Source organism: Gopherus flavomarginatus, chromosome 2, assembly GCF_025201925.1.
Source record: "Gopherus flavomarginatus isolate rGopFla2 chromosome 2, rGopFla2.mat.asm, whole genome shotgun sequence".
NCBI classification, from domain to species: Eukaryota; Metazoa; Chordata; order Testudines; family Testudinidae; genus Gopherus; species Gopherus flavomarginatus.
Genome location: NC_066618.1, coordinates 36,707,488 through 36,722,035, shown reverse-complemented (window position 1 = coordinate 36,722,035; position 14,548 = coordinate 36,707,488). Strand labels below are relative to the sequence as shown.

The window sequence follows — 14,548 nt, the reverse complement described above, 5'->3', positions numbered from 1 at the left end:
GACAGCTACAACTCCGTGGGCTACTTCCCCATGGCCTCCTCCAAACCCTTCTTTATCCTCACCACAGGACCTTCCTCCTGGTGTCTGATAACACTTCTACTCCTTAGTCCTCCAGCAGCACACCCTCTCACTCTCAGCTGCTTGTGCCTCTTGCTTCCAGCTCCTCACACATCCCCCACAAACTGAAGTGAGCTCCTTTTTAAACCCAGGTGCCCTGATTAGCCTGCCTTGATTGGCTGCAGGTGTTCTGATCAGCCTGTCTGCCTTAATTGGTTCTAGCAGGTTCCTGATTACTCTAGGGCAGCCCCTGCTCTGGTCACTCAGGGAACAGAAAACTACTCATCCAGTGACCAGTATATTTGCCCTCTACCAGACTCCTGTACCCCACTGGCCTGGGTCTGTCACATATCCCTCCCCCTCTGCTCAACACCAAGGGGTTGGGCAGCTTGGGATGCCTGACAGTGCACACGTGACAAGCCATCGGCATTATCGTGACGGCTCCCTGCTCTGTGTTGCACAAGGAACTGGAAAGGTTGGAGGGATAAGAACCACCTGGTCACCCTTGTGTTCTTCTCCTTGTTCCGCTGCATCCATTGAAAAGGGGCATGGTCGGTCACGAGGACAAATCTGCTCCCGAGCAAGTAATAGCACAATGCTTCCATGGCCCATTTTACAGCGAGACACTCTCTCTCCACCACTGCCTATTTTTGTTCCCTCGGAAGAAGTTTCCTACTGAGGAAGAGAATTGGGTGTTCCTCCTCCCCGACCATCTGTGATAGAACGGCACCCAACCCTACTTCCGATGCATCTGTCTGCAGGATAAATTCCTTGGTGAAATCAGGGGCTATCAGTATGGGGTTACTGCAGAGGGCAGTAGGTCTGTGAATGCGTCCTCTGCTGCATTAGACAATCTCATCAGATCAGGTGCACGGGCTTTCACTAGACCTGTCAGGGGGCTAGCCCTTGTGGCAAAGTGGGGGATAAATCGTCAGTAATACCCCACTACACCTAGGAATGCCCGGACTTGTTTCTTGCGACATGGTCGGGGCCAGTTTTGAATGGCCTCCAGCTTGTTCACTTGGGATTTTACCAGACCTTTTACCAGACCTTTTACCAGACCTTTTCCCACAATGTATCAAGGACTGCCTCCACCTTCTTTAGGTGGGTTTCCCAGTCTGGGGTATGAAAGATCACATCGTCCAAGTAGGCAGCAGCATAACTGTTATGCGGGTGTAATAGCTTGTCCATAAGGTGCTGGAAAGTAGCTGGGGCCCCATGTAGTCCAAAAGGGAGGACAGTATATTGAAAAAAAGACCCGCTGGAGTAGAGAACGCAGTCTTTTCCTTTGCGTCTTCCGCAAGGGGACTCTGCCAATACCCCTTTGTCAAGTCTAGGGTAGTCAAGTACCGGGCATTACCCAGACGGTCTACTAGCTCATCTATGCGATGTATGGGGTATGCGTCGAACTGGGATACTTCGTTTAGTCGCCGGAAGTCATTGCAAAATCTTGTGGTGCCATCAGGTTTGGGTACCAGCACGATTGGGCTGGACCACTGACTGTGGGATTCTTCGATGATCCCCAACTCCAGCATTTTTTTTACTTCTGCTTTTATTTCCTCCCTTTTGGCTGCTGGCACCCGATAGGGCCTCATTGTTGTTCTGGCCCCAGGATTCGTGACGATGTGGTGTTTGGAAGGCTTGTTTGCCTGGGTTAGATCTTTTTGGACAGTTATGCACACTTCTTGTGAATGTCAGGGTCTCAGAAGGTTGATGTGATAAATCTGTTCTTGTTTTCAGCGTCCTGGCTGCTGCACTTTGTAGGTTACTTCCCCCACGGGTTCAATCACCTCATAGGGCCCCTGCCATTGGGCCAGAAGCTTGCTTTCTGCCGTGGGTACCAACGCCATCACCCGATCCCCTGGTTGGAACTGTCAGACTTTTGCCTGACGATTGTAATGGGTTCTCTGGGCCTCCTGTGCCTTTTCCAAATGTTCCCATACAATCGGGGTGACATGGGTTATCCAGTCTTGCATCTGTATTACATGTTCTATTATTTTTCTCCCCTCATTGGGTTCCTCTTCCCAAATTTCTTTGGCGATATCTAGTATGCCACGGGGTGACGCCGGTATAATAACTCGAAGGGGGAAAACCCAGTTGAGGCCTGAGGTACCTCCCTGATAGCGAACATAAGGTAGAATAGTAGGGTATCCCAATCCTTCCCGTCTCAACTTACCACCTTCCTTATCATAGCCTTGAGGGTTCGGTTAAACCTTTCTACCAACCCATCAGTCTGCGGATGGTAGACTGAAGTTCTCAGGTTATGTATATGGAGCAGCGTACAGAGGTCCTTCATTAGTTTCGACATAAAGGGGGGTCCTTGGTCTGTTAATATCTCCTTTGGTAGCCCCACTCGGGCAAAGATCCCCACCAGCTCTTTGGCTATCATTTTAGAGGCTGTGTTCCGGAGGGCGACGGCTTCTGGGTAGCGAGTAGCATAGTCCAAAACAACAAGTATATATTGGTGGCCCCGAGCCGTCTTCTCCAGGGGTCCCACTAGGTCCATGGCTATTCGCTCAAAGGGGACCTTTATAATGGGAAGGGGTACTAAAGGTGCCCTCAGGTGGGGACGGGGACTGTGCAGCTGACACTCTGGGCAGGACGCACAGTACCTCTGCACTTCTTCATGTACTCCAGGCCAGAAGAGCCATCGTAGGACTCGTGCCAGGGTCTTTTCTACCCCCAAATGCCCCCCAAAAAGATGACTATAAGCAAGACTTAATACAGCGTTCTGGTGTTCTTGAGGTACTAGGATCTGTTGTACCTTCTGCCCCTGTACTGGTGCAACCCGGTATAAGAGATTCTTCTTCCTTATGAAGTAGGGTCCTGGTCCCTGGGTTTTCCCTTCCACGGGGACCCCCATCTATTTCAGTCACCTCCTTTCTAATGTTGTCGTACCTTGGGTCTTCAGTCTGGTCCCGTCCAAAATTTCCTCTCCCGGGGCTAATCTGCCCAAGATCTAGGGGCTCAGTCTCTGTTGCCTCTACTGGTTCAGAAACATTAGGGTGGGGGTCAGACTCGGGTCCTTCTCTCTCCTGGGTGGCCTCCTTTTCAGCTGCTCGGGCCCGCATACCTACAAGAGCGACCCTCTGGCTTTGAGTCAGTATTTGGGTTCCCAGGGCTTTAGCTGCCCTCCTTTTCCTTTTTGACTTCCTACCCTGTCTGGGAATGGAAAATAAATCTGGGGATATTTCAGAGAAGACTGGGGGTTGACAGTCTACTGTGGATGCTTCACTAACTTCAGGGTTCCCCTCTTTCTCCAATCCTCCTACTGGGAGTAAGTCTCCAAACCCTGGGAAGTCCCTCCCTATGAGCACCGGGTATGGGAGTTTAGGGACTACACCTGCTGCTACCTCAGTAGTGTTCCCCAGAATCTCGATTTTTACTGGGATGGTGGGGTAATAACCAACTGTCCCATGGACGCATGTTATCCCTGTACACTTAGCTCGCAGCAGCTGACTACTCTTCATGAGCTTCCCCAAGACAAGCGTGATCGCACTCCCCGAATCAACCAGTGCTGTGGTCTCTACCCCATTTAGCTTTACTGGTCTGGTGTACATATGTGGGGTTAGTGAGACCCCCACAAGGTGGATTAGGGAGCATGAGTTTCCCCAGTTCCCCAGGTTACACTGCATTGGCTCCTCAGCATTGGGACACTGTGCAGCTATATGTCCCCACTCCCCGCAGGCATAACATCTGTATGGGGCCTTAGGCATTCCCCAGTCTCTTGGTTTGGGCAGTCTAACATCATGATCCTCTTCTCCCTCCGTGCTCTGACTCTTTGTGGCTTCTGGTGGGCCTTCAGCCCCTCTCTTTTTCCACCTGTGATCTCCTGGTTGCCCAGTCACCCGAGCTCTAGGGCTTGGTGCTGCTAGTTTAACCCAGAGTGTCTCTTCCTTAACTGGTCGGGTCAGCTCCCTCGCTGTCCTTCGCCTCTCTACCAGTGCAACAACCTCATCATAGGTGGAGCGTTCGTTCTGGCTTACCCAGGCACGAAGGTCTGGCGGTAGCCCCCTCATGTATCGGTCGATGACCAGAACCTCTAGTATGTCTTCTGGACTCCAGCATTCCGTTCACAACCACTTTCGTGTGAGATGGATGAGGTCATACAATTGGGACCATGGGGTTTTATTTTCCTGGTACTTCCACTCGTGATACCACTGGGCTCGCACTGCAGTTGTTACCCGAGATCTGGCCAGGATCTCTGCTTTCAGCTGGGGGTAGTCAGCTGCAGCCTCTTCAGGCAGATCATAGTAAGCCTTCTGGGCCTCCCCACACAGGAATGGGGCAAGGATGCCAGACCACTGATCTCGAGGCCAGGCCTCTCGTAGAGCTGTCCTCTCAAAGGCCAGAAGGTATGCCTCTACATCATCCTCCCACATCATTTTCTCCAGCCAATGGCTGGCCTGTACGATCTGCGTCCCATCATGGCCGCGGTTCAGCTCTGTAAGGGTCTTTACCTGGTTTACCAGTTCCCGCAACATAGCCCGGTCTTGAGAAGCCTGGTCCATCAGCAGGCGATTAGTCTCTTGCTGCAGCTGCACTGCCTCCTGTTGGGCAGCTGCCTGGACACGGGTAACCTCCTGCTGGGCTGCCGTAGCTTGTATCAGTGCCTGCAGTAAGTCATCCATTGTGGTGGGGGAAAAAAAAAAAACCCTCTCTCCTTTTTTTTTTTTTTTTAATCACCCTCCTTCTGCCGTGCTGTGCACACCAAATCCCACATCTGACACCAGTTGTGACAAAGTTCCTCCTCTACCTTGGTAGGTCCTGCGCTTATTGGCAGATTTGCACACCTTCGTGATCTTCCCCTCTGGTGGAACCCACAGTCTCCTCTTGTATCTGATCAGGAGTTGGGAGGTTTAGGGGGAACCCAGGCCCGACCTCTACTCCGGGTTCCAGCCCAGGTCCCTGTGGATTGCAGCTGTCTATAGTGCCTCTTGTAACAGCTGCATGACAGCTACAACTCCCTGGGCTACTTCCCCATGGCCTCCTCCAAACACCTTCTTTATCCTCACCACAGGACCTTCCTCCTAACACTTCTACTCCTTAGTCCTCCAGCAGCACACCCTCTCACTCTCAGCTCCTTGCTCCTCACCCCCCCACCCCCACAAACTGACGTGAGCTCCTTTTTAAACTCAAGTGCCCTGATTAGCCTGTCTTGATTGGCTGCAGGTGTTCTAATCAGCCTGTCTGCCTTAATTGGTTCTAGCAGGTTCCTGATTACTCTAGGGCAGCCCCTGCTCTGGTCACTCAGGGAACAGAAAACTACTCATCCAGTGACCAGTATATTTGCCCTTTACCAGACTCCTGTACCCCACTGGCCTGGGTCTGTCACAATACCAAACATGTACGCCAGAGATGCTGTCCCGTGTTACCATGTGCAATGCAGCCCTGCGTGGTATTTCCACGCCACTCCCCCAACTTGAACTTGTGTTCAGTTACACTTCACTGTATTTACTATTCATTAGCATAGGCTTTTCTGTGCCTCAGCTCACACAGTGGGGTCACGTGGCTGTGTGACTTCATCAGGCTTCTTGTTGCCTATCTTAAAATCACCTGCAGGTTCCCATAGGTTCCATGTTTGCAGATAGAACACACATGGGGGCAGGTTTAAGAGTTTTGTGGCAGTGGAAATGCCGTTCGTTAGGCCTGGTATTGGGGCCTGACAGAATGAGTGGAAAATGAGAACTCGGGGGTGTGTTTGTGGAATTTTATCCTTCTTTTCTAGTTCTCTGAATGCCCAAACCCTACCCACATGCCACCATTTCCTTACACGTGTTACAACTGAGCCTGTCAGCAGCTTAGCTGATAAAATGCATTTCTGAGGGTAGAATTTGGGGGCTAGCCAGGGGCTGACAAAACAGCATTCCTCACCTCTTGGAAATAGAGCTCATTACCCATACATGAAAAGTGTTTCGGGCAGAAAGGGGGAGTCAGACACTTAGGGTGTCTCTATAGTGCTTATTATGCTAGGAGGGCTTGCCCTAGTGCTAGAAAAATAGCTGTATAGACAGCATGGCTCAGGCTGGAACTTGGGCTCTCAAGGTCACTCCCCTTTCCCTCCCCTCCAGGTTTCAGCACCCAAGCCACAAGATCAACAGAGCTAGCATGAGCCCTGAGAGCACGGGTCTGTGGACCCAGGATGGAAGGCCTGTTCCTGATGCAGTGCAGCCATATCCTTAAAGATCTCTCTCTTGCATTGGGCCTCTTTAGCTGAAAGCTTAGTTTAATGTCAGATGCTGCAGGTTTAGGCATACAAGTTAAAGGCAGGGATGCTGAGAAATGAAGTCATTTCATTAAGGGGAGTCTTGTGGTTATGACATGGGTGTGGGAGCTTGGTTTTTTGTCCCCAGATCTACCAGGATCTTCCCATTTAACCTTGGGCAACTCCTTTCACCGCTGTGTGCCACAGAGTCCCCATCTGTAAAGTGGGACTCAGCAGACTGTCTAACAAATTCATTATTTGTAATGCAGTTAGTTTGAGCTTGCCAGCCCTTAGATGCTACCTGATCTGAAAATAGCATTTCACTCAGACATTCAGGGCAGTAGCGGGCATAAATTAAACCTTGGTTTTTGTTTTGCTGATAGTCTAAATCTCATGCTTTACAAAATTAGTGATAGTAGGTACCAGTTTTCCGTGTTCAAACAAATACCCTCTTTGAAGCAGAACTCCTTTGCGGGTGTCTGTCAAAACCAACTGGGTGTCCTGCTAACTTGCAGTATTTTAATTCCTTAGGCTTTTCAGAAGTGCTCTTTTATGGATGTAAATTCAAACAGTCATGCTGAACAGTCCAGAAATGACACACATGTTAAAGACACAAGGCCTGGCGCTCTAATACACCACAAGGACAAGAAGGTAACAAGTGGCACTTACAAACATGCCACCCCCTCTTCGCATAACCTTCTTTCCTTGCTTCAAGACTAATTTTGTGTCGTGTGTGTCCTTTCCTCATTAACCCCATCCCAGTGGCTTATTTGCTTTTACCCCCGAGGCTGGCAGACAGGAGTTATATTTGTGCATTTGCCCAAGTTGGGGAAGGGGGTGTCAGCTCATCGTTAATATTTACATAAGATTTCTGGTTGAGGCGAGCTTGACAGACTCATTTTATAATACACCACCACTGCCCAGTGGAGTGGCGAGGCCTAAGGATTAAAACCCACATCTCATGTAGCAGCTTAGAGCATTTTCACTAAGTCAGTGTGCCAGTCCTAGGAACCAGTCACCTGCTTTTCAAAGGTGCTGAGTACCTGTAAGTGTCATTTAAATATCAGTGGAAGCTCGAGGTGAGCACCTCTGAAAACCAGGCTATGAAGGCCTAGTTTTGCCTTCAGCACTGTTTCTCTCTTTGGCCCCAACTCGTGAACCTGCAGCAGCATCAGATAGTGTAGTACAAATTTTACATCACATGACAAGTGAAGTGAGATTTGTAATATCTTGAAAAACATTGAAGCTCAAGGGGAGCCTTTCAACCTGGTCTTTGGCTTTCTCCATTGCATGGATAAAGCCTAAGGTTGAGCATGACAGAGGACTTGGGCAGGGGGAGGGGAGGGGTTATAGCTAAATATTCTTTGGGAGAAATGTCAGATTTCTTTGACAGTGCAACTTCAGTGTTGAAAAGGCCAGATGATTGTACTGTCACCCAGTAGCCTGAGTCAGCACTCAGCTATTGCACATTTTCTAAAGTATAGTGCAAACATTTTTTTCCAAAGAACTGACTCAAAAATACTGTTCAGTGTCGGAATAATGGTTGTGACAACCACAAACTCCCAGCAATTAAAGTTAATTGAGCTTATATCTTGCATGATATTCACGGGCACCTTTCAATCCAGTGGAGCCTAACAAACTTAACCAACTGGTATACAGACTATACAAGTATCACTTCATTTCCCCCAGGAGTGCAGCCATGTCTGGGGTGAAGTGCATGGCTGTCTGGTATAGTGTCTCTAGGCATTGTTAAAGTTTGGGACAGGCAGTGTAAAATAGAAAAACTGAAAATCCAGGGGAGTGGGGGATAGGTAGAATGTAATCACTTGCTATGAAATGCAGCCAGAGCCCTAGCTGTAACCTCCCCACTCTTACAAAAATGCCATTAAATATATTGAGCCCTTTATTGTAATGGGAGCTGAAGGCCCTCAGCAACTTGCAGGTCTGGGCCCTTAAGAAACAAGTAAGAGCTGACATGTTATTTCTGACACACAAACCATTATGTGAAGTGTGGCTGGAGTGTCACATTGAACTTCAATTCCTCTCTGGCTTTGATTGTTTTGCATGATAATTCCTCCCTGTTCAAACCATTCAGTAGTTTGTGTCCTCGATGCATAATCTCTGTTAGTGCTAACGAACTGTGAGCATGTTGAGTACAGATTTTAAACTATGAACCTAGCTCACTGCTAGCTGCCTTTCCTCTTTCTGAGCTTTATATATAATACTGAGACGCATGCATTAAGAGACAGTGTGCACTTGAATGACTTCACTTAAGTTACTGTACCTTTATTTTAATGCATCCTCTGTGTTGGAGATTGAATTTCATGACTGATAGTTTGCAGCTTGGATCAAGCAGTTGTTGCTGGTATATTGTTCTTTTGATGTATTTGAACCATTTTTTTCATTCAGACTTTTGTTCTGTCAATACTTTTACTAGGAATCTGATTGTAAAATGGTTATTTTACATCAGTTATAAGCATGGTGCCTCTTCACCCCCAATACCCACAGCAAAAACCATAAGTAACAACAAAGCAATAATGAAGGGCAAGCCTTCTCACAGGGATTTGTCACTCTGCTGCAACAGAATATATCTGCTCTTTAAAACAAACAAAGAAAAAAGCTTCGTTGCCCTGCTGCTTACTGCTCTGAAGTATTGTCTGCAAGGTTCCTCACTTCAGAGCCTCCCTGGGAATGTGTCTATGTAAACTGGATGAAATCATCATGTGCCTATAGGACTTGTTTCTTTAAAGAAATAGGTTTAATTTTATTTTCTGTGTTTTTCAGGGTGTTAAATATGTCACTTATTTAGTGCTTCACTTAAACACCATTTTTATCTGCAGTGGTCACTTGTAGAATGACTTTGGTATGGTTAGACAGCAATTACATTGACACAGAACATCACCTCTTAAGAGGAATATTAGGGGCAGTTAGAAAACAGCTGTTTACATTTCAAAGCTTACTTTCACGGTGAGCTAGACTGTACCATGGTGACATTGAGAAGGGAGCAGCAACATATCCATGGTAATTTTTCACTAAGTACGGTAATTTTTTCAAGTGTCCATCATGCAACAAGGTGGTGCCGACCCCTGGAAGGGAGGTGTTACTGAGACAGTCCCAGAGACCCTTCAGGCTGCACGGACTGTCAATATTCACAGTTACAAATTAGTCCCTTTGGTGTGGCAGTCAACCTCCCTTACTTATGGTTTGATTTGTTCCCGACAGAGCTTATTCAGTCTTGCAAACTAAGGAATTTTTGAAAGCTGGTGTCTAAACAGGTCAAGGTAAAACAATGTTAGAGATAAGATAACTTAGGCTTTTGCACAACACATTCTGGAGCCCTTATAAAAAGGACAGTCTTTGGTTAGAGTACATGTTGGGCACATGCATAGTTTTGTGCAGTGATATGTTATACACTGTCCTACCAGAATTTGGAATTTTCCCATGAAGAGGTACAGAAAATCAGAAGACTATTATAGACATGGCTGTGTAGCAATGGACAGAGCAGTGAGTTCACAAGGTCTTCACTTCCTCTGAGGATATGGTGATTAATTGGAGAAAAAAAATCTTTGCAAGTAACAACTCTGATTAACTAAGTCATCCAACTTTCCCCCTTAGGTATATGGGGATACAACAGGATCTCCAAAAGATAGTGACCACCCTAAAGAGAAGAGGGAGGGGAAAACTGAAGACGAGAGAAGTTCTGATGCTTCCAGCATATCTGAAAATAAAACTGGCTTTTCAATTAATGAGAATTCTGTATTCAGTAAAGATTTGTTTGTAGGGAATAAAGACTATTCCAACAAGAACCCCCATAATATCAGCACAAACTTCTCTAGTGTAAGCTTGCCAGAAAGTGACAGAAGAAAAGGGAGTAAAGATGTCTTAGGAGTGCATTATCCAGCTATTGAAACTGGAAAACAAAAGCTGAACTATGGAATATTGAGACACACTGATCATGACATGCCTCAGAACAAACCACTAGAGTGTGCAGGCAAATGTGTCCCAATCAGCAACGTTTCACCTCTTGTCAGGCAAACAGAGTTGCAAACTCAGGAGGCTTCCAGATCACCACAGGAGCAAGAAATGCCTGTAATTGACTACAGTCAGGTTGTGCTAAGGCCTAAAGTATCTAAAAATACCAATGTAAACTATATTGAGGAAAGAGAGTCTCCAACTAGCTCTCCAGTTGAAGAAAACTCACCAACAGACAACATTGCTTTTATGATTACCAAGACAACTGTCCAGGTTCTGTCGACTGGAGAAGTTCATGATATAGTAAGCAGGAAGGGAGGAGATGTACAAACAGTTAATATAGATGCCAAAAAGGACAAGACATCCCAACAAGGTGTACTACAGAGTACAGAGAATGAAGAACCAGTAGTTTGCCTGGACAAAAAACCAGTCATCATCATCTTTGAAGAACCAATGGATATTAGATCGGCTTATAAAAGACTTTCAACCATATTTGAAGAATGTGATGAGGAGTTAGAGAAAATGATGACAGAGGAGAAGATAGAGGAAGAGGAGGAGAATGAAGAAAATGAAATATCTGAAATCCCTGTGATAGAGAATGAAGCACTGCAGACAATTAATAATGGAAGGGCTGCTACAGATTATTTAGCAAATCATGGGCTTGAGCAACCATATGAATTTAAACTTCAGTCTAATTCTGACTCTACAGAAACAAAAACTCCTGAGGAACAAGAAATAGCAAAGACCGGTTTTAACAAATTTAGTCAAATTTATGGTCTAAATTCAGAAGTGGACTCTCCTGATCAGTTTGGAAGCAGGCAGGATGCTAAGAAAAAATTTAAATTTAAGTTCCCTAAAAAGCAGCTGGCTGCTCTGACTCAAGCAATACGTACAGGGACCAAAACTGGGAAGAAGACCTTACAGGTGGTGGTTTATGAAGAGGAGGAGGAAGAAGATGGGACTCTAAAGCAACACAAGGAGGCCAAAAGATTTGAAATCACAGGGTCTCAGCCTGAGGATGTTACCAAAGAGAGTTCTGAGAAGGAAGATCCCATTCCTGAGACTTCAGCACAGAGCTCTAGGACTGATGAAATTCGAAAGAATACGTACAGGACTCTGGACAGTCTTGAGCAGACCATTAAACAGCTAGAGAATACCATCAGTGAGATGAGTCCAAGATCTGTCCCTGAACCTGCATGTGGCTCTGTAAGAAGCAGTGCCCCCTATTCTTCCCATATAACACAAGAGGCTGCACCCAGAGAACTTGTTGTATTGGACGAGAGCCATGCTGGTGCAGAATCCCCTTCGTCAATCCTATCAGCTTCACGTAAGGTACCTTAGGAGAAATCAAACTCCAGCTGCTTTCTAAAATCTGCAATAATCACCATTAAGCAAGAGGTGTCTCATGATTTGTTTGCTTCTTTTCAGGTGGCTTGTTTGGTCTTCCCACTAGGTGTCTAACAGCTAATAGATTGTTTTACCTCTGCTGCTGTTTGGTGACGGGCAATGCAGGGAAGCTGGGTCAATAATCTGCTGTGTGAAATGAGAAATGACACTGACATTAAATCCAGTTTGATCAGTAGTTGAGCAGTTTCCTCCATTTGATTCTTGGAATTAACAAGAGTGGTGTGGCTCATGACGTGAATCTCTGATGTTTCCCCTGCATGTAGTACTTTGGCTTCTCACACAAAGCTTCTTTGTGCATGGTGTGTGATTCCCCTTTTTAAATGCACTCATATTTACCACGATTTCCTTGTCTTTCCTGTGTCTCTACAATACTTTCAACAGGGCTCAAGCACCACTTCACAGACCAGCAGGATGCCAATACCCATGGCTACAAAAAGTAGACAAGGAAGCCTGGATAAAGCAGGCAGACAGCACAAGCTACAGGATCCACGCCAATACAGACAGGTAGTTTTACCCTAAACCAAATCTTTGGATGGACATTTAAAGCTGTTTTAAAAAAATGTAAGTCAAGTCACTGACGTAGATTCTACCAAATAATGGATTTCTTCTTTCAAATGAGATCTAACTAGACATCCTGGATCTTGGGGGCATGAAAATCTCTTTATGATCCTTATTACACTTTCACCATACTTTGCATGCCTGCAATAAAACATCTGCTTTTTACTTCAATGTTCAGCTTAGGATGCCAGACCTGTTTACTTCCCTTTGGTAAATGTGATCCATCAGGACAGCTAGGAAATCCTCTGTTCAAAGCGTTTTAAAGGAAGCGCGGATACTAACCTGTGTGTTTAATGCAGCGGTTCTGTAACTTCATTGTGCCGCGACCCCCTTCTGACAACAAAAATTACTGCACGACCCCAGGAGTGGGGACTGAAATCTGAGCTTGTCGCCCCGGGTTGGAGGGGCCCCAAACCCCACGTGGGGGTGAGGGATAGGAGGGAGAAGGGGCAAAGCCTAAGGGCTTCAGCCCCAGGTAGGGGGCATGTAACCCGAGCCCTGCTGCCCAGAGCTGAAGCCCTTGGGCAGTGGGGCTCAGGCTTCAGCTTCGGCCCTGGGCCCCAGCAAGTCTAACACTAGCCCTGGTGAGCCCATAAAACAGGCCTGTGACCCACTGTGCGGTCCCAACCCAGTTTGAGAACCTCTGGTTTAATGGACTGCATTAGATGCACATTAATGCTCCATGCAAATGTTTCCATTCTCACATTAACAGTCCAGAAGCATGACCAGTGTTGTAAATAGTCTGTAGATTGATGTGACTTCTCACACAAGCTTTCTTCTCTCTCTTCGCACTCTATGCATTCTTTGTTCTGCACTTTGGGGATTCTGCCAGGTTCAGTCCATAGCTGCAAGACTTAGCTCAGGCCTTGAACTGTTAATTCTTATTTTCTGTAGGGCTGTTTTCCCAGGCCCTGTTTACTTATGTTACTAGCTTTCTGACAAACTGTCTCCTGCCATCTTTATTTACAGGCTAATGGAAGTGCTAAGAAAGCTGGTGGGGACTATAAGGCTACTTCCCCTACCCTACCTGCTTCTAAGATCCCTTCTTTTTCTCCCACCTCTGGGAAAAGCAGCTCTGTGCCTGCTTCTAGTGGTGACAGCTCTAACCCTCTCAATCCACCTACTAAAACGTCCATTCCTTCCTTTAGCCTTCTGAGTCCTCAAACAGGTCGCACTGCTCACTCTACCTCCCTAATTCCTTCGGTCTCTAACGGCTCCTTAAAGTTTCAGAACCCCACTTACACAGGTAAAGGTCACCATCTTTCATTCTCACTACAGACTCAAAATGGCCGGCCATCCCCCCCTTCCTCCTCCTCTTCCCCCCCTTTGTCTACCTCTCCCACTTCACTGACCCAAGGCCTGAAGAGCATCAGGACAATCCATACACCTAGCTTCACCAGCTACAAGTCACAGAATGGAAACGCCAGCAAACTCACCTCCTCAGCCAAGGAGACTGCTTAAAGCCTAAACGCTAGTGCGCGCAACTTCACCACAGCTTCAGTTTATTATCAATGAATCCGCAACTAATATTTTAGCAAGAGAATGTATCATTTTGTTTTATTGTTTGAGACTTAATATTAAACATGTGCTAAGTACTGGATTAATACCATAGACTAGAGTGAAGGTGTTCTGTAAAACTTTGTTGCTGTTAATGATAATAGAGCATTTTCTTTCTATATCTAGCACCTGTTACAAAAAGTGCAGAAGGTGTATGAGAGTGAACCCGTGTGTGTGTGTGCACAGAAATGTATAGAGCATGGAAAAAACAATGTATGGTTCCAGAAATTTTAGTAGGTTGTTTTGTATAAAGCTATTTTCATTATGGGGACTACAAGTGAACAGAGATATACTAAAGTGTGATTATACACAAATGTAAAACTGAAACGAAATGTTTTTCTTTTCTTTTAGTGTTATTTAGCTTTGTTACAGATCTCTATTTTTGTCAACAAAACATCATGGTTCCTTTCAATATCTTTTTGCCAGAACATTTTGATACTATTATAATGTACATTTGAAAGTGTTATGCTGGACAGTAAACCTCTACACCAGAAACAGAGTAAGACTGGTATTAGTGTGTATGAGGTAACTTAACATATTGCACTGCCATTCAAATTATATTTAATAATTTGCCTATCCAAAAAAAAATAAATTGTTTTTACATAAGTATTTGCTCATTACTTTTATTCTTAGCTAAATCCACCATTATTCTTTTGTTTTATTGAGACCTGGTAACATGTATTGCAGTGTGGATTTTAAGATGTACACTTCTGTACTGTTATGTATACTGGCAACCTTTTGTACATATCTATAAATATATATATATATAAATAAATACTGTATGTGGCTGGG

General features: G+C 45.8%; 1 protein-coding gene across 14 annotated transcripts in view; it reads left to right on the top strand.

Annotated features, from left to right (window-relative positions):
* The window catches only part of KIAA1217 (KIAA1217 ortholog), a 531,277-nt gene extending 516,729 nt beyond the window's left edge, over positions 1-14,548 (top strand). For 6 of the 14 annotated variants that reach the window (XM_050938987.1, XM_050938986.1, XM_050938990.1 and 3 more), the window contains 4 exons: positions 6,794-6,913; positions 9,878-11,566; positions 12,023-12,145; positions 13,169-14,548. In XM_050938987.1, the coding sequence (XP_050794944.1) occupies positions 6,794-6,913; positions 9,878-11,566; positions 12,023-12,145; positions 13,169-13,660 (2,424 nt within the window). In that variant the 3' untranslated portion in view covers positions 13,661-14,548. Of the gene's footprint in view, positions 1-6,793; positions 6,914-9,877; positions 11,567-12,022 lie in introns of all 14 variants that reach the window. The other 8 variants (XM_050938996.1, XM_050938997.1, XR_007772456.1 and 5 more) reach the window with 7 other exon arrangements.